The 21293-nt window shown below is 33.4% G+C and overlaps 1 protein-coding gene across 2 annotated transcripts; it reads right to left on the bottom strand.

The window, feature by feature from the left end:
* Window positions 1-74: 74 nt before the first annotated feature.
* LOC127863720 (short-chain collagen C4-like) lies at window positions 75-18847 on the bottom strand. Of its 2 annotated transcripts, none has more exons than XM_052403357.1 (2): window positions 18750-18847; window positions 75-1033 (listed from the first exon to the last, which is right to left on the bottom strand). In XM_052403357.1, exons 1-2 carry the CDS (start codon window positions 18781-18783, stop codon window positions 444-446), a joined length of 624 nt encoding a protein of 207 aa, XP_052259317.1. In that variant the 5' UTR covers window positions 18784-18847; the 3' UTR covers window positions 75-443. The 2 variants fall into 2 exon arrangements, with proteins under 2 accessions (XP_052259317.1, XP_052259316.1); XM_052403356.1 differs by lacking the exon at window positions 18750-18847 and adding an exon at window positions 2443-2644.
* Between the last annotated feature and the right edge of the window lie 2446 nt (window positions 18848-21293).

Raw genomic sequence — 21293 nt, 5'->3', positions numbered from 1 at the left:
TTTATGAAATGATAGAAATATTAGGCACGATACTATGTTTGTGATTTATGTTGATATCAATGAACGAAAAAAGAGTTACTTTACATTTATTTGTGTTATTCCATACAAACAATAATGTTACTCAAATGTTTGAAATACAAGTAAAAGTACACACGTGCATACATACATCAATACTATTACGTGCGACCGAAAAATACAAATCCAGTTATACATTAGATGGCAAAATTCCGGTGACAAGAATATTAAGTTCCATTTCACAATAATTTGTAAGAGTAATAACTGTAATATTTTTTCATATTCGCTTTTTGCACATTATTATATGATACGTATGCTATAAACGGTTTTTAAAGCAGGACAAAGTCAAAATACAATTCTTTATATTTATAAAAAATGATAGTCAGCGTAAGGAACATAACAATTAAGCGAATGGTCAACATCGTTAATTAGAACGTTGTGGAACAGACCGCGCACGATAACTCCCAGCCAGGTTTATATGGATTTTTTCCAAATGAACCCTCTCGTGCCTCAACTAGATAGAGAAGCGCCCCATTTTTATTTGCATGACTTTCGTTCATTTCCTCGGGGTCATTATCCACACAAACGTAGTTCTTTCCCGGTTGGTTAGCTTCGGAGGACATCAAAAACCCTCTGTACTCCAGCGTCCATCCACTGTAGCAGGATGTCCTTGCCGGCAACATCACCGTTGTCTTCCCACGAGTATAGCAGAGGGAACAAGGCACGTCTCTGTCGTGTAGATGTCCAAATAATGTCCCTGAGTTCGTTTCGTACTCAGCACCGCAAATTAAAGAGCGGCCCTGCTGCTCCTTGTCCTCGACTGCAGGCGTGTCATATTCTGGATCGATGGGAAGACAAATGTACTCCGCTGAACCGGTGTGTTGGTAGTGCCCACCAGCGGCTTGACCGCTGTATACTTGCGAGGTCGTCGTGATGTTGGGGCACGTTTTCTTCCCCCACCGTATGTACGTGGAACCAGATTGTTCCCTCGACACAGAGCGCAGTGTCTTTTGTGTCACTTGAATCAAACAGAAATATTGTTCTAATGAATCGGGATATTCAACAGTATCACGGTTACATTGATAGCAATTATTACTGTTAACATAAATCCAGTGATGTTGTAAATGAAGACGACATTTTGTTAACCCGTAAAACATTTACACTTGCTTTTACAATATAATAACAAGAGATGTTATTCAGTTATATTATATATATAATCTTGCAAGTCTCGTTTTCGCTGACTACGTCATCATATATTCCGTACGAATCAGTTACTTCACTTACCTCATGTCTATTTTCAATTGTTTAAAAACATTTAAGAATGTCAATATTATAATAGTGGTGTACTACAGTATCTATAAACATGGTGATCTTTAATGAGTACCTCATGGCGTGGATGATAATGACATTGAGTACACGTATCTTGAAAAACATTCCCTAGTTTGCTAACATTTCTTTTAGTCAACATGACGTAAGGTAAAAATATTGTGAGTCTAGCTTGGGGTTTTTAAAGCGGGTATATACGATTTTTTATATGTGTTTAATTGTAATATATTGATAAAATATGTTACAATAACACAAAATAGGCAAGAAAAATTATACATTAAAGCCGAATTTAATAAAATGCAGCAAAGACAAATTAGCGCCCCGAGCCGATAATGACGTACATATTCTCCTACAATCACCGAAGCATTCGTCTTTGTATTAGGATCGGAGATACTGTTCGTGTGTCGTATGAATAGATATCGTTGCAGGAATTCAAATAAACCGTTAAACTAAGTTTAGATGCACATCGTACATGTATGGTATATATGCTGGCGAATTCGGCTGTACAGCCGTTTTCGATTTCAGAATTAAATATCTGGCTTATTTCGCATTTTTCGACACATGTTCTTCTTAACTTTTATTTTAATTTATATTGAAAAATATATATAATAAGTTTTTTACACAGTTTACATAAATTCATAAATATTTGACAAAATCGTATATATCCGCTTTAATCGTGAAATTATGTTTCCTTGTCGTATTTGGTTTGCATGTCGACTTCAATTTAAAACACATCTAAGTCAATTTTACCAGAAAACTATCTCGATCTAATTTTGTAATTTGATACCTTACGTATTCAGTCCCAAGTATTAAATGTACTCTTTTTAATATATATATATATATATATATATATATATATATATATATATATTTATTCAGTATGAAATAAACATACAATAAGTTTAATTATTAGTAATAACTGTAAACAGATATGTAAGATCTTCAATTTGCGACATGAAATACAATTTAAAATTATTTTAAAATCAACATGTAATATTTGTACGCGATCGAAATATATTCAATCGCAATGTATTAAACAGTGCATTTCTAAGATATAAATACTATTTTATCTCGATGTAAATCAATCAAAATCTTACTTACTTTGCAGTTGGTTTTCTAAGGCTGCAACTTTCATTGCTGTTTCCGCTTTGAAAAGGTCAAACTCGACCATTTTCGCCACCACGTGGTATTCATATTCGAACGTGTTGGTCGGATCAAGAGCGTAAGCGCCTAGCAGCAAACAAACGCATGTAAGGAGGCTACGTAACATCTTGTTAGTCTCCACGAGTTGGTATGAAGTATCTGATTAGTACGCATTATTTATAATCGAGTCCATTAACACGTGACAGTGTACAATGGTTAAGATCATGTCATGCATTATTGTTCTGGAAAGAATACAACCGAAACTCCAGTTTCGATATTACGCAACTTCTTAAAGAATTGCGTTTTCGGTATTTTTATACAATATCGAATAGTATTTATATTTACTGATTTCAATGCGTTTTCTTGGTGAAAAGAAGTATCTGATTATAGCGCATTATTTATAATCGAGTCCTTTAACACGTGACAGTGTACAATAGTTAAGATCATGTCATGCATTATTGTTCTGGAAAGAATACAACCGAAACTCCAGTTTCGATATTACGCAACTTCTTAAAGAATTGCGTTTTCGGTATTTTTATACAATATCGAATAGTATTTATATTTACTGATTTCAATGCGTTTTGTTGGTGAACGTTTGTGAAGATGTCAGCAGCACAAAGGAGCAAAATTATACATATTATGGTATATAAGTGCACTATAAAATAAAGCCTTATACTATTGCATTTTTGTCAGCTTAACTACTTCTTTATCCTGAAGTTTCAAGATTACTATACAAAAATTGAAATGTATTTTGCTATATTTTTTATTTTATAATTAAAATATGATGCTCTTGTATTCTTCAAACCGTTAAGCAATCAACAGCTAACTGGTCACTAGATTGAGATGTATTATCTCTAATTCTACTTTTGTAATGGTGATGTTATGGGGTTTTTATGTTTCCTTAATAATTCTGAACCAAGTTAAGACTCGGCGACCATAAACCGATAACACCATCCGATGCTCTGTCATGGTCGTTGCAACGAAGTATTCACTTTACTAATATGTAACATGCTATTCAGTATCGTATAGTTTGGCCACTTGATATTATTAAAGGCAACTTTGCTGTTAACAACATTCAGAACAACAAGATTAACAATCCGTTTCTAGTATTTATCTATTATTTTAACGACACCAAAACGATACAAAAAAGGTTGTGACGACTTTTTACTAGTTTTCTTTTGAATTGCATCGTTTGTTATATACCTGTATTGTTCCTCATAGACAACATATCAATAGTGTCTTAATAACAACTACCATATTAAAGGGGCCTTTTCACATTTTGGGTAATTGACACAAAAAAACTTGTTTCCGATTCGCAAATTTTCGTTGTAGTGATGATATTTGTGAGGAAATAGTAATACTCAACATTAACAATGCTATAAAATAAATATTCATTATATGCATCTTTTTACGATTTAAAAACCTAAAAATTATAAAGCGTTGCAACGATAAACGACTGAAAAAAAAGAGTTCTGCTGCTGTCGTTATATTCTGTGATACTACGGGGATAGCTTATATAAAGTATAAAATTCATCGCTCATTGTATGAGCACGGATGGTCGAGTGGTCTAATCGATAGACTTTTGCTCCAGGGGTCAGTGGTTCGAGCCCAGTTGAGGGTTACTTTTTATGTTTCTTTTAATAATTTTATTCTTGATTTTTTAACTGTGGCTTTTTAGATCCAATGTTTACATATATCAATATAAAGCATTTAATGACACTCATCAATACATGCCAAAATCTGTGAAAAGGACACTTTAAAAAATACGAAAATATCCTATTAAGATTGTCATTGTCGTTGTACTGTTTGGTAATAAATGTTGTTTTGATCAAAGTTGTTTGCGATATTTACTCTTTGTTAAAGTTTCTTTAAAATCAATATAATTGGGGTAAAATATTAAATTCAGTATTAGCTTTAATTAATAATATTTTCTTTTCCACAAAATAGATCTTTAAAACCTCTATGTGGCGGCTGGTAACTACGAGTCAATCCCATTATAATGACAGCTCAGTGAAACCATTTGTACAGAAAAACATTTCCAATGCGCATGAGTTGCATATCAGTGTTTTGTACCTTCAAGGTCATTGCAGGTATTGTGAAATAAGTTCTCAGTTTCAGGGTGAAACATGCTTACTAAATAATAGTGTTGCCTTACCATATAACTTCCTTATGACGAGGACATTATGTCGGCAAGAAATACAAAACTGAAATGTGTATGTTAAAAATATATCTAAAACTGACAAACATGTGTGATTATAAGAATAATGGGAAAACAGGCTGTAGGCAAGAAGACCTCTCACCCTATATATGAACAATTTCTAACAGACAAATAACTTTACAGAATTCCAAATTAAAATGAATTATTGTAAAAACAAGCACTACATGCCTAAACTTTGCTCGAATATTTTTTCATCGATCATTCAACAAATACTAGCTTTAACTTGTTCTAAGAAAGCGAGTCTAGAACATTTACTCTTTCTTTTCCAAAAATATAACACAGATATATGTTTCTCGCTGTAATCGTGCATAAAACTACACCAAAATTCATTATAACTTCACCAGCTCTCTCAGTTTGTAGAGCACTAGGCTACACCTCTGAGAATTGCAGGTTCAATTCTCGGTCCGGCCACACAATTGGTTAGGGGCTTGCTCATGAAATTCTTTATACAGCCATTCTCCCTCTTATTCCGATTACAATCGGGCAGTTTTCAGTTACTGAAATATATATGTACACATTCTACACTTTGTACTGGTAACCTCGCTATCCCAGATCAAGTGAGAGTGAGCAAACTGTTCGCCGTACGTAATGTAACAGAAATACTGTTGAAAACGGCGAAAGAACTTACTAATAAAAAACAAATGTATACTGCGCACAAATGTGTTGAGAAAAAAGGTAACATCTTAATTTCATATAAAGGTGTTGTTTTTTTTGGCAAAATTGTGAACTTGCTCGCGATGTAAATGAGTAGCAATAGGGCAGCGTGCATGCGGTTATTGCTTAAAAGGAGACATTGTATTGAAACCATGAAACAAAAACTATAAATCCTTTCATGTATTACTCACACTCTGTAGCAAATGTGTTAACCTCCAAAGTAATCAGTGATGTCTAATTGATAACCGAGTTTTGGCGTACATTTGTTTTACGTGTGGATGACAATTTCTTACAAATAAGAAAACGATCAGTTTACATCACGTTTCAACAATTGCGACAATGCACAAGTGACACATCATTTCTGTACTGTGTACATCAGTACTGTGGGGATTAAAGAAACGAAACATTGACGCGAATGGGTTTTACCCAAAATAAAGTTTCAAATGGAAAGGAATAACAAAAGAATCTCCATAAAGGTCTTTAAATAAAAAATAACCTTATATTTTTATCATTTTATCTTATTTCACATTTGAAATCAGCTAGAATAAATTGACACAAACTGCATAGTAAAAGTAATCATCCTCTTTAAAAGAATACCAGTACATCATTGTTAAAGATAATTCAAGGGTCGACACCGTTAGACGCAACAGTAATATATCATAGAGTAGATTTATTATGATAAGTATAAAAAAGAAAGAAGATCAACTGACAAAATCGGGTTTTGATCCAGATAAGAATCGAAAAAGATTGCGTCACAATCACGTTCCATTAGGCATGTTATCAAAATATAGCAAAACGCTATAAAATGCTTATTTATGTAAATATATTCACAGACATAGGAGATGTCTCCTTTATCTGCTCCTTGTGTATGCGTTAGGATCTAGTGTGTGATTCAATGCGTGGATAACGTCGTAAACGGACGTAAAATGTAATCAATACTTTTCAATGCACATCACCACAACGTTATGTTTAACCTTGTGTTGCAAAAATATGTCCATGAGCGATTGTGCCTTGCTAAGTCTACTAAGATTATAAGGAGATGTAGTCAACAATGTAATTAAATCACGATCATCATTACAAATAGTATACAATTTTATTATGCAAAAACGTCAATATCTAGCTATATTTATTAATGTTATAAACGATCTTTGATACTGTTATGATTTTCTGTGATCATGAGACTCTGGACAAATTTAATGCGTCTTGCAACATTGCCACGACTTACTGATTTAAAATTAAACAGTGCCCTACCAACAGAGCTATACCATCATAAGTGATTACAAATTAAGAATCAAAGTACTGACAGTACTGGTGTGATGATGCGTGTGAAGAGGATGGATATAAAAGCATCAATTTCAGTGTATCTACATCACCACAATTGTGTAATTTTATTGCTTGTCATTTATCCGCATCCTTAATTTAAGATTTGGCATAGCTGCAGTGTACATGGACTTTTAGACAATCCACAGTTCTTTGTAAAACTTTATTAAGAACAAGAGGCTTTTTTTGGCATATTTTTTTCGTACCCAAAATTTTCATACCCAAATTTTGTTTCGTACATATGGGTACGAAATAAATGTTGGTACGAAAATTTTGGGTACGAAAAAAAATGTGGGTACGAACATTTTGGAAAATGACCTCACGTTTTCGCGGAAAATTGTTTGAAGTTAATACTTTGTTAATGTTAGACTTAGAAAACTCTTTAAGAGACATACTTAATACTGTTTAACTATTGAATTTTTATTTTCTGTTATAAGAAATTGAATGTGTTAACGGTTACAAGTGTACTTTTATTATTGCTATTAAAATATTTATGAATGTTCATTGCTGAAATTAAATACAATTATTGAATATTAAAATTGTTCATGGTTCATATATATTTTTCATGTTTGAATTATCGCACTGTCGCCATCGTACTATCGCACTGTCGCCATCGTACTATCGAATTGTCGCCATCGTACTATCGCATTGTCGCCATCGTACTATCGCATTGTCGCCATCGTACTATCGCATTGTCGTCCTCTGGATTTTAATGTGTAACCACGATGGCACAAACGGTATTCCGTACCTCACTGATCAAATTACAAATTTGTCTTTAAAGCCACACACTTTGCCTCTGACATTGAAATGAAATACATGTTAATCACTATATATAGATGAAATTTGAAAGTGTGCACAATTGTCATTAAATTTATAGCCTTGTTAGCAAGTAATTTATTATTTTTCAAACGGTACCGCTTTTAAAACAGAGAGTAGGATTTCTAGACGTATACGTCCATTTCGACAAACGCGATTATTTTTTAGTTTTAAAGCGCATAAACGACCGACGAATTTCTACCTTGTAACTACCAGATAGTCTAATTGGCATAGATAAAAGTAGATCTAAAGCCTAGTTAGCAAGTAATGTATTATTTTTTTTCAAACGGTACCGCTTTTAAAACCGAATGTAGGATTTCTAGACGTAAACGTCCATTTCGACAAACGCGATTATTTTTAAGTTTTAAATCGCAAAAAGACGGATTTCTACCTTGTTACCACCAGATATATTCTAATTGGCATAGATAAAATATGTTTTTTATTTATACTTAAATTTACTATGCCAAATAAGTTGTGTGGCTTTAACATGGGTCTGACCAAGGAATCAACACTACTGTGTTTGTCTGCATTGGTCTCTCTGTCATTATTTTGTTAATGGAGTTATATATCAGTAACCAATAACGTTAATTATATTGTATATTGGCTTTCTATAAGGAAATGTTTAACTGGAGTTGTTTTAATGTCAACTAAAATACACAAGTGCCCAAACTGTTATGTACTAATTCCCGAACTGCTCTGTACAAACGTTTTACTTTTAAATGTCAGTGCAACCCAAATTTTTACATTTAATGTAAATAAACAAACGCATCGAGTTAAACTGTTTTACAGATTGATGTTTTATCAATAAGCATCTTATTATATGGTCATTTCAACTGTGAACAGTGTATCGCTAATTTATTTATACAACTTTAATGGACATGTCAATAGCTTTTAACAAAAGTCGAGTTCTCTGTACATGACGATCTTCTTTTGCTAAGGTGATTTAATTTACGTTTGTTTATAGTCCAGTGTATAAAGAGCAGTACTACTTCAAGGTACATGAACGATATCTTTTAATTTAATTCGCTTTTAAACATTTAGCAAGGTATATGAACGAACTTCCGGACATCCCTAATAATTGATCATGGCGTTTCAACTTTGACGACGTATTTTCACATATGAAACATTGTTCAAACAGATTTTCAACTGATAATCAAAGTGCTAAAGAAAAAAAGAACACATTCCACTCCGACGTTTCAGCTGAAGAAAATACAGTTCATGGATTTTCTGTTAAGAAGGTTTAAACAAAACTGTTTGCTTTGACTAACCTTAATCGACTCCAATGTTATTCAGCATGTGTGTATGCGATGCGTTTTGAACATGCTGATTTGCCAAGACTTAATGACTGCCCTTTTAAAAAGTAATAGCTTTGATTTTGATTTAAATTGTCGTTTGTAGTTGGATAGTATTCTTTAGCATTATATGCATTGATAATTGTAAGCACATGTCACTAGTATACTGCTATAGACGATGGGCACGAACTGATTCAAGCCACACACCTTGAAATGAAATATATGTTAATCAATACACAAAGATGCAATTTGAAAGTGTGAAAAATTGTATTTAATCAATAGCCTTGTTAGCAAGTTTTTTTTATATTTATTTTAAAACCGAAAGTAGGATTTCTTTACGTCCATGTCGAAAAATACGACTATTTTTAAGTTTTAAAGCGCAAAAAGACAGATTTCTACCTTGTAACCACCAGATGTATTCTAATTGGCATAGATAAAATTATAAAATTAAATCTGTAGCCTAGTTAGCAAGTAATTTATTATTTTTCAAACGGTACCGCTTTTAAAACCGAAAGTAGGTTTTCTAGACGTATACTTCCATTTCGACAAACGCGATTATTTTTAAGTTTTAAACGCAAAATATACGGATTTCTACCTTGTTATCACCAGATATATTCTAATTGACATAGATAAAATATGTTTCTTATTTATACTTAAATTTACTATGCCATGTATTTCATTTCAAGGTGTGTGGCTTTAATTGTTTATTTTTTTAATGCATATATAGAGCGCGGATTATCTGTATACGTTTTTCCGCTATCAAAATATGGAGTTTAATTTATTATAAAGTTTGAATTATTTTTATGCTAATCGAAAACGTCTCATGGAACAATTCATTCGGAACTGACGCAAATTCTAAGAACATGTACGTGGAATTAAATTACAAGGGCAACTGTATGTCATAGGAATCACGGACATGTGAATCTATTTAAATTACAAGCTCCTTATGGTGAAATGACGATATGCTGTGAGGTGAATCAATAAAATATAGGCGCGGAGACTTTTTAATCTCGCTAGTGATCGATGGGCGGTGTAAGAATAGGATAGTAATCGTCCTCTAAGCGCCATGTCAACAACGCACGCACATATACCGACACCTTTAGTGAAGACGATTGCTTTTGTTGTCCCGGATTGCAGTATGTGATTGAGTAGTTATGTAGTTGGTATGCAGAACAGCAGAACACAGAGAAACGCGCAAACCTTAAGGTGTCGAAGGAAAACATTTAATAATAGGACTCTTTGATACGGTACCCACGTAAGTTTTCGGGCACTAATTTTTTTGTTCATGTCCAAACATTTAGATACGAAAAATATTCAAAAAGTACGAGTGTTCGAAAATTTAGAGACATGTATGTTATGTTTGTTTGTCAATTATTATATTGAAATAAAACCAATTCATAAATGTGCAATAATTTTATTGTGTACTCTCCTTTCTCTGCTTTAAAGAAAATACCATTTCAATTATTTGCAATCTCTTACCAGAAAAGGTTTATTAACACGTTATAAAAAAACATACTGCTTCCTGATTTCTTTCCAAATACTGTTGGGTGAAACCATTGTTTATTACCGGTAAACATGGTAATCTACCCAATAACGCCATTGTAGTGGTCCATGGCCCTCAGGGCATTCTATGCCAGGTTTTATGACCTTAATCCGATTGAAAAACTCCATGATCAAAGGGTCCAAGATAGCGAAAACAGGGCACAAATTTAGTAAAATAGTACGGTGGCATAGAGGTGACATTCACTCCCTTTTTTTTAAATTGCAACTTTCGTGTTTCTATTTCGTGGCCTCGTGCACAACTAAATTAAAGAGGAGTGCAGTTTTAAAAAGAGCGGTGCAGTAAATAAAGGAAGGGTGCATTAAACAAAAGAGGAGAAAATTTTAGCTATTCGACGTGTATAATACTTAATAAGTATATACCTTTTTCGAAGGTCTAAATATGTCGTGCATGTTAATAGAAAATGAATTTCATTTTCAATATCAGTTTTGCAAAAAGGACAGAACCTTTGGTCCCTGTCGATATTCAAATAGCGGCCCTTTTCAATCATGAGCGTATAGGAAGAAATTCGAAAGCATACATATGCATTTCGAAATTTTTGATTTGTTAAAAAATTAAATATACCTCAAAATCAAAATTACTTTAAAATCCATTGTTTGTTTTAAGTTTTGGGGAACCATTACACTTTTCTATCCACTGCTGTACAAAAATAACTTTCAATCGTTGAACATAATTATGCAAGAACAATGGTTTATTAACAACCGCTTGTTGTTCCCACACATATCCAAACCATATCCAAACCATATGAATTGCAAGTGATTGCGTAATGAGGTGACCCAGTTTTCATGTCCTTTGCCATCAAAGCATTATAACATTTCATAGCACTCTTTGATATGACGGGAGAAAGGTGTATCCAGTATTCGTAATCAATATTTTATAACTCTCATAGATGAATAAATATGTACTGAATATCTGCCACAATCACCTAAAATAGCATTATTAACAGAGAACATTGGTGCTGACATAAATCTTTTACATGCATATGTGTGAAACCTTTCTACAACTTCAAAATATTTTAGCCCCCATATTTCCGATCCATATAATAAAATAGGCATCACTTTAGCATCAACAATCTTAAAGTAACAATGATATGGCATAGGCATATAGTCCTATAGGGACGAAAGCATAGATACAATGACACGTTTTGCTTTACAATACATGTTTTCTGCCATTTTTAGCAATAACAGGCTAGACGAAAAATGAACACCTACATAATTAAATCCTTGCACATATTCCAATAATGCATTATTGTAATACCATATTTCATTCAAAGCAGGTCGACCACCATTTTTGAATACAACATTTTTTGTCTTATCCACATTTACATTTAATTTTGAGACAACACACACTTTGCGAAGATAATTTAGCTGCTGTTGTAGACATGAAACTGTATCCAAAGCAAGTGCTACATCTTCAGCAAATAATAACATACATATTTCAACATAATATGGGGTAAGTGTTATACCTCTTATATTTTCCTTTTTTAATATTCATATAATTCATTGATATACAAACAAAACAGGATAGGGCTCAAATTAAGCCTTGTCTTAGTTCCATATTACATTCAATAACATCACTTAATGTATTATTTGACCTTAGGTTTTAACGTTCTTGTAAAGAGCCTTTATAGCCAGAAATAGATTTCCTCCAACATTATTTTTCACTTAAGTCAAGAGTAGCCGTCTCCTTGGACGTAATCAAATGCTTTTTTTAAATCTACAAATGCAACAAATATTTTTTTTTTTGCGACATAAATATTTACTTATTATTGAATAAAAAAACATTCACGGTAGAAATGTATACTTGTTTAGTGCTTTTAAGCAACGTGTAATCGATTGAAAAAAAACAAAGTTGAATGAGCATGATGTGATACATATGGACGCGTATAATTTTCATATTACTATGCAACATATCTCTTTTCAGATAAACCATTTCCCAGTAAAAAAAAAGATTTTTTTTTGGCTTAAAGTAGATGTTCAAACCAAAAATAGGGGAACATGTAGGCGTGTGAAAATGCCAATCAAATAAACTACTATATGTTAAGGTGAATTCTTTGGAATAATACTGTTACGTGTTTTACAATTGTTTTTACAATAAATTGAGGAATGCAAACAAATACAAGCTGAGAAAAGTCATCGTATTTTTAAATCAGTTTAATATTTATTAAACTTTCAAGATATTGTGTTTGAAATGTTTGTTAGAATTGTAAGTTATGAATGCCACTTAACTTCCTTGTTTCAAATATATTTTTTAATATTAGTACATTATTAGTTATTATTATAACTTTATTTGTACGTGCTTTTGCCTAATAGTGTACGTTGAACAGGTGGCCGTTCCGTTCTTTTCATGCCAATATCGTGTGGTGTATAATTTTAAAGGCGACTAGTCTTCGCAATTGAATAGCGGTAAGGCAAGTCACAATGCCTCGCATATTAAGGTGCATGAAGTTGGCACTGACATCGGCAATCGACATTCGAATATCGAGCTGTGGCGAATGTCGAGCCAGCTCTGGCATCGACATTCGGCACAAGTAAAGAATATCAACTGGGGCGAATGACGACCCACCTCTGACATCCACATTCGGCACTTGTTCCGAATATTGAGCTGGGCGAATGTCGAGTAAACTCTGACATCGACTTTCGGCACTAGTCGCTAGCGGATGCAATCATAGCATCTATCATGTCCAAAGTATACCATATACAATACCATATTAAATCAATAATATATAGCGGTTATTTATAGTTTGTTCTTCTTTCATTCACTTTTGTATTTGCATTAATATGGCATAATACATTTAATATATATTTAATGACTTATGATATCATGTGATATCAGACTCGTCCGATATGGTGTGTGAAAAGGCTCTGTATGCCTCGCCTTTACGTACGCCGTATCAGCCTCGTCTTATTAAGCCTCGACTTTCCGTACGCCGTATCAGCCTCGTCTTATTAAGCCTCGCCAATCCGTACGCCGTATCAGCCCCGTCTTATTTCACATGATATACAAAATTACAAACTATACATTATGTATATATTTTACCACGATTCCAATACAGAATCCATTTCAAACGTGCGAACACAGCATACGCGAATTATTAAACTAAATAATAACAATATTTTTTAACATACTTAGCATAAGCAACAGCAAAATCATCGTTTAACATACAATTAAACATACAACGTTGATACTGAGTACAATGGTATCCCCATTATTATCTATACTCGTAATTTCAGAATCATTCTTAAAGATCTGACATGCTTTCATATCCGTTTTAAATGAATCGATGTCAATGGAACGTAGCTTTCTGTAAGTAACAGTTTTCCTAGTTGGCGATAGCCTTGACGCTCGAGCATTGAACGTTACAGCAATGTGATCTTTGGAAATATTACCGGTTGAATGTGATGGTTCAGGGTCGTAAACATTGATATTGGATACTGTATTATCATTGTCTCAGGTAATGACATCAAGTGTGTGTCCTGCAACATGTCTTTGAACATTTACGTGTTGTTTCAAACCAAATGATTAAAGGCAGGTTTTAAATTTGTTGGCATTGTTATTACGTGGGTAATCCAAGTGAAAGTTGAGGTCTTCTACTATTACGATGTGAGAGTCCAGCTTGACATATTTGGACAGATATTGGGGGAAATCTTCTTCAAGAAAATTGTTAGGTTTCAACCCGTTCGTTTTTGTTTGCGGTGGTCTGTAAACAACCACAAGCCGTAATGAAAAACTACGTACAATCATTTTGCAATCTACGTGTTCAAATTCTAAGAATTCTGTGTCTTTTGTTGATAATAACATACGAATATCAATGCCGTTTTTATCTACTATAGCAACACCACCCCATGGCTTTCCATCATTACGGGGGAACGATTTTAACGTTGTAACCTTTTTGGAACAAGTTCACTTAAACATACTTTATCAACAGAAGATCCAAGATTTCCGTGAGTGCAACTATACATCGCTTGTTATTATAAAGTCAAAGATTGAGAGTGTTTTATTTTTAACAGATCTGGGATTTAAAGAACAGACATTTATCTTTTTCGGTTGTTGTACGGGTATGGGTGATTAAGGTTGTATTATAACAAGGTTATTTGTAACATTGGTTTTGTCAGATTGTATTAATATACAGTTTTTCCTATAACTGGATATTATTGTAAGGATTATTTCAGGTAAGGATTTCAAATTGTCCAAGTCAACACCAGAGTTTATATCCCATGATCTAATCTCCTGATTACTACGCCCCGGGGCACCTCTATAGTTCAAGAGATAAAACTTTTCCAGAGAGGCGAGAATTTCATTGTTCGGCAAAGAATAACTCCCCGGTATCCGAGATAAATGCAATAATTGCTGTCTATTGTATGTTTTTATTCTACACACAATTAATCCTTTGAAATTGTGTTCACTAAAATTTGTAAATTATCAGGTAAAATAATATATAAAATAATGAATATTCAATTGTCTCTAGATAAAAATCCAATTTGGGAATGATAATAACATACAACAAACAAAGATTCCTTTTCAGCAACTATTTATAAATCAATGTACCAAAAATGACAATTGTGTATCCACCAGTTTTGCAATTACAATGAAAAATGTCAGAGCACACAATTTAGCAGCCTACACTTGGCGCTATTAAACAAGTATAAAAGATGGAAGTGTATGGAGCAACATTCGCGCAAAGTAACTAAAAATGCTTTTGTTTGATATATATACGTACACTTATAAGAAAACTAAATTTTTCATGAGTTTAGATGGCAGTTATTTAAATATTAAACATAATTGAGTGGATGCATTGTTTGTAAAGGCTATTTCTGAATACACAATACCATATTAAGTGTGTTTTGTATGTGTCTTCGAAATGGTTATAAAACTGATTTAAATATAGGGATAATACACGGGTCGTGGGCATGATCATCTGCAGGCGCTCGAAAAATCCGTTCCTGCCCGAGTGTTATGTCCGAGAAAATGTGTATTGTCGCTATTATTGCATAAACAATTCACACATACCAAAATAAACTGAAATAACATTGAAAACAATATGTCTTGTTCATTCGACATCGAAAAAATAATTCGATTATTTCATATGACGTCATACAGTTCAAGGTTGCGTTTTACATATGCCTCACTCGGTCAACATCAGGCTTTACCTTCGGATATGCAGATTTCGATTTAAAATGTGTTTAAACAGTGGATTAATGCAATTAAAAATGCAGCCGTGCAAATTAAGAAATGAGGAAGGTCTATCTTATTTCATTCCAACTAAATTTTCTAAAAATTAATACTGCCAACATATTGTCATTGAAGTATTTCAGGCATACAACAGGAACGTTTGAAGGTACATAAACACCTAAATTTACAGCATAGTCTTTTGAAAGTGTTGAGTAAATAACCTTTTACTTCATTGAGGTTGCCAATAAAATAAAGCTGTTGTCAAGAGAGTGCAGATGCTATAATTTAAAAAGTGGATTGAAATATGCATTGCCTTTATCCCTGCAAGAATGAGAAAACTGGTGCTTATTCAGTTGCCCATGTATGCTTGGAAAGTCGTCGAAGGCTGGAGGTATTAACAAAGTTCATAATAACTTCATTAAATCCAGCCATTACTAAGGGAGGGAGGTAACTGCGCGTGGAACAGTTTATGGATATGAAAAACACATAACAGGGCCTGAACGGCACGTGTACAATTTTGTGCGTCGAAGTACAAAATAATGTACGTCAACGTACATATTGTACGTCGACGTACATTTCTCTTTTAACCTAGTAGGTCTTGTTGACTTTTTACCCAAATGGTACGTCATAATATGAATAACGTCGTGATTTACAATCTGCATCCGCGAATTATACTCTGAACGGTTACAGTGAAGAACGATTGCCACAGCTATTAACTTGGATATGATTCCTATGTTAAGGATGTCACGTATGCCAGAGAAACGCGATTACAAATCAGACTTAAAATAAACCTGAAAGTCAGAAATACTTAATCGACTGCCTTGGTACTTTGGTCAGAGTCTATTGTAGCTGTTCGGGCATCGCAAAAAACCTTAATCTTGAGGTACTAATAAAACAACACATATGTATGGTACTTAGTTATTGACCATGCCTTGTGTTTTCATACTTGGATTATAATGTATTTAGTTAATAACCATATACAACACTTGTCTTCTTTCAAAGGTGGATGATTAGAATAACGTCAACTTTGCTTTCTCCGCATTGCTACTAAGGAGTTTATAAGATCATTGCGTTTTGTTTCAGTTTGATAAGTTTTGGCCTATTTTTATCTACTATCTTATTGCTTTTTTGCATATTTGTGTCATTTTCAGTGCAATCCAATTATATAATGTATAGTTTATTAAGTACCCATCTGGCCGAAAATGCTATTGAAGTAATAGAAATTGAAGTAATTTGAAAAATAGAAAAACAATAATGACAGCAACAAACAAATATAAAAAGTTTCTGTGTTTATTTGCATGTCTTTATCGGTTATAATGGTTGTTGTTTTAATGTAATGTAAAATTTTATTTTATGAAATGATAGAAAGTTAAAATGTTATGCACAAAAACGATACTATGCTTGTGATTTATATCAATGTGTTGATATCAGTGAACGAAAAAAGAGTTACTTTACATTTATTTGTGCTATTCCATACAAACATTATGTTACTCAATTTTTTAAAATACAAGTAAAAATTCACTCATGCATACATACATCAATACTATTACATGCGAGCGACAAATCTAGTAATACATTAGATGGCAAAATTCCGGTTACAAGAATATTAAGTTCAATTTCGTAATAATGTTTCAGAGTTATAACTGTAATATTTTGTTTAATGTTCACTTTTTGCGCATTTTTATATGATACGAATGCTATAAACGTTTTTAAAGCATGACAAAGTCACAAGGAAATCATTTATATTGAATTTTTTTTTGATAAAGTCAGCGTAAGGAACATAACAATTAAGCGAATGGCCAACATCGTTAATTAGAACGTTGTGGAACAGACCGCGCACGATAACTCCCAGCCAGGTTGATATGGATTTCTTCGAAATGAACCCTCTCGCGCCTCAACTAGATAGAGAAGCGCCCCATTTTTATTTTCATGACTAGCGTTCACTTCCTCTGGATCTTTATCCACACAAACGTAGTTCTTTCCCGGTTGGTTGGCTTCAGATGACATCAAAAACCCTCTGTACTCCAGCGTCCAACCACTGTAGCAGGATGTCCTTGCCGGCAGCATCACCGTTGTCTTCCCGCGAGTATAGCAGAGGGAACAAGGCACCTCTTTGTCGTGGAGAGACCTTAATAATTCACCTTGGTTCGTTTCGTACTCAGAACCGTAAATTAAAGAGCGGCCCGACTGCTCAATTGACTCGACTGCCGGTGTGTCATATTCTGGATCGTCGGGAAGACAAATAAACGCCGCTGAACCGGTGTGTTGGTAGTGCCCACCAGCGGCTTGACCGCTGTATACTTGCGAGGTCGTCGTGATGTTGGGGCACGTTTTCTTTCCCCACCGAATGTACGTAGAACCAGACTTTTCCCTAAACTCAGAGTGCAATGTGTTTTGTGTCACTAAAATCGAACAGAAATAGTGTTTTTTTTAATCGGGATATTAAACAATAGCACGGTAACATTGATAGAAATTATTACTGTTATATTAAAGCCAGTGATGTTGAAAATGAAAAGAACGTTTTGTTTACCTTTAAAAGCATACACTTAATTTCACAATATAAGAACAAGAGATGTTATTCAGTTACATGTTATATTATAGAATAAACTTGCTATCGTTTACGCTGAATATACATCTTCATATATTCAATACTAATCAGTTACATTTTAGATTGTTATAATTTTAATTGTGTTGCACTAAACCATTACGGACAAAGTGATCTTTAATGATTACCTCATGACGTGGGTATTAATGACATCTTGTAAAACGTTCTCTAGTATTCTCACATTTCATTTAATCAGCATGGCGTAAGGTAAAAGCACTGTGAGGTTAGCATGGGGTTTAAATCGTGAAATTAAGTCTCCTCGTTTCATTTGTTTTGAGTTTCGACTTAAATGGAAAAAACATCGAAGTCAATAATACGAGAAAAACTTATCTCGATGTAATTTGATACCGCGCGTATTCAGTCACTCGTAATAAATTTACTCTTTGTAACAGATATATTTATTTAGTAGGATTAAAGCATACACTAAGTTCAATAATTAGTAATACCTGTAACAACATTACAGTCTTTCATTCATGCTATAAATTACAATTTAATTTTTTTAAATCAACATGTAATTTTTGTACGCGATCGAAATATATTCAATTGCAACGAATTTATTCTACAATACCCTTTCTTAGATATGAATAATATTGTATCTCGAAATCAATCAATTAAAATCTTACTTACATTGCAGTTGGTTTTCTAAGGCTGCAACTTTCATTGCTGTTTCCGCTTTGAAATGGTCAAATTCTACCAGTTTCGCTAGCACGTGGTATTCATATTGCAACGTGTTTGTCGGATTAAGAGCGTAGACGCTTTGCAGCAAACAAACGACCGTAAGGCAACAAAACATTTTATGAGATCCAAGAGTGCGTGTGAATTATCTTGAAAAAGTGCCTTATTTATACTAGAATCTTTTGACAGTCACGTGAAGGTGTACACTTCTTCAAACATAGTTGGGTATATACGTGCGCATTCGAAACAAAGCTATACAATTATGTTTGCAACTGACTGTTTCATACGGAAGTTGCCTGATGACTGTACAAATATTGAACAATATGATGCGTTGTTTCTTAATAACTCTACACAAAAAGCAATTAGCGATGTTTTTGTTTCATTTTTTTCTTATCTCAAATTTAAATTAGGATGCCCTCGTCCCACAAAACCGTTGAGCAGTTAACTGGAAATTAATATTTGTGGTTCGGCGAATATACCTGTATGTTTTTCACTTATCTATTACACTTTAATTTCTTACTAACAACTACCATGTTTAGCAAGAGCTGTCAAAAGACAGCGTGCCCGACTTTTCGAGTGCTTAACAGTATAACTAAGCCATCATGGCGAAATTTGTTCATATTCAATAATGTCAAGGTAATATAATTATAATCTAACTGGAAGAGGACCATAATTGAAACATATTGATCGCTTATGTTTTAAAGAAGTGGTGCATAATAGACGATTCTGAGTTCAGGTATATTTTCCACAATCTATTTAACATTTCAAAAGGCATAAAACAAACTAATAAGATTATATTTCAAGTTTGATAGCAATAACTTGGGTGGGATGGTTGGACGGTCTTTCAAAAATAAAATAATAAAACTATATATTTGTGTTTTTTTAAACATGTTTAAAAAAAAAATGTGTGGGGGTGGAGAGGGGGAATAATTTGGGGTGTGGTCATTCATTAGATCATATTTACAAAAATAAGGAAAAGAAGGAAACACAATTTATTTATTTTATTTTTTTTATTGGGGGGGGGGGGGGTGTCTGGGGTGGGACGTGGGGAATGGTTTGGATTGAGTCCATTGTGGTATATCAGGTAAGTGTGTTGTTTTTTTTCAAAGTATGAATCAAATCCGATCCTAAATAAAGAAGTTATGGCAATATAAGCAAATTGTATATATTTTACGTTGAGATTCAAGGTCATTCAAAGGTAAAGGTCAAATTCAACTTGCCAGTACAGTAACCTTATGATAGTAAGAAAGTATTTGAAGTTTGAAAGCAATAGCCTTGATACTTTAGAAGTAAAGTGCAACTTAAAACAAAATTTAACAACATATTCAAATTACTTAGTCAAAAAAGGGCCATGATTCCGTCAAAATGACAACCAGAGTTATGCAACTTGTCCTGTACAGTCCCTTGTGATAGTAAGTAAGTGTTCCAAGTCCTGAAAGCAATAAATGTTATACTTGAGTAGTAAAATGGACCAAAACCCAAAACTTAAACAAATTTTGAATTTTCTAAGTATAAAAGGGGCCATAATTATGTCAAAATGCCAGTCAGCGTTTACATAACTTTGCCTGCACAGTCCCATTAAGATAGTTAGTAAGTGTTGCAATTATAAAAGCAATTGCTTTGATACTTTAGGAATAAAGTGAACCTAAACACAAAACTTAACCAAATTTTCATTTTTTTTCTAAGTATAAAAAGGGGCATAACGTCTGCAGCAAACAAACGACCGTAAGGCAACGAAACATTTTATGAGATCCAAGAGTTCGTGTGCATTATCTTGAAAAAGTGCCTTATTTATATTAGAATTTCTAGTCAGTCACGTGATAGTGTACACGTATGAAATTTCATTCCAGGAAAAAAATGTTCCCGGTAGAATTACGAAACCGAAACTTCAGTTTCTATATTACTCATCCTCTTAGGTTATTTGTATGTTAAAAATAAATCTGAAACTATCAAGCAAGTATTATTATAAGAAGAACAGGCGATAGACTGACGCAAGGGTACCTATTTCCCACATATCTTTGTAATTTAAACCGAGCTTCTAACTTTTGAAATAAACTCCAATATACATTTAATTATTGTAAATACATTATTTTTCATATACTGGATCTTTATACTATATCTTTAATAAATTGTCTTAAAAAATACCATTTACAACCGTTTTTAAGAAAATTAGTATCGAGCGATAACTCTGTTCCAGCAATACTATTTAAATAGCAAGTGTCTCATTTCCATCGTTTTTACTACCAAACATAAAAACGTCCTATATTCACAGGCTTACTCAGTACGGTTAACTACAAATTCGAGGATTACGGGTTCGATTTTCGGCCCTGATAAATTATTTGTTTGGGGATTGGTCACGAAATCTTATCTACGATCATCCTCCATCTACCTTTGATTCAAGTACGTATGTTCACTGTCGTACAGGTAACCTAGTAGATCTCCCAGATAAAGTGTGAGTCGACAAATGAATGCGTTATTTAACTAAAATAATATTGA

The sequence above is a fragment of the Dreissena polymorpha genome, unplaced genomic scaffold (genome assembly GCF_020536995.1).
Source record: "Dreissena polymorpha isolate Duluth1 unplaced genomic scaffold, UMN_Dpol_1.0 chrUn030, whole genome shotgun sequence".
NCBI lineage: Eukaryota > Metazoa > Mollusca > Bivalvia > Myida > Dreissenidae > Dreissena > Dreissena polymorpha.
This window is presented reverse-complemented; position numbering and strand designations above follow the sequence as displayed.

Excerpts from the sequence above, each read along its gene's own strand:
- LOC127863720 (XM_052403356.1), bottom strand. The coding sequence starts at position 2,611 with ATGTTACGTAGCCTCCTTACATGCGTTTGTTTGCTGCTAGGCGCTTAC. Across the intron at positions 1,034-2,442 it reads CTTAGAAAACCAACTGCAAA|TGACACAAAAGACACTGCGC; the intron begins GTAAGTAAGATT and ends GTTTGATTCAAG.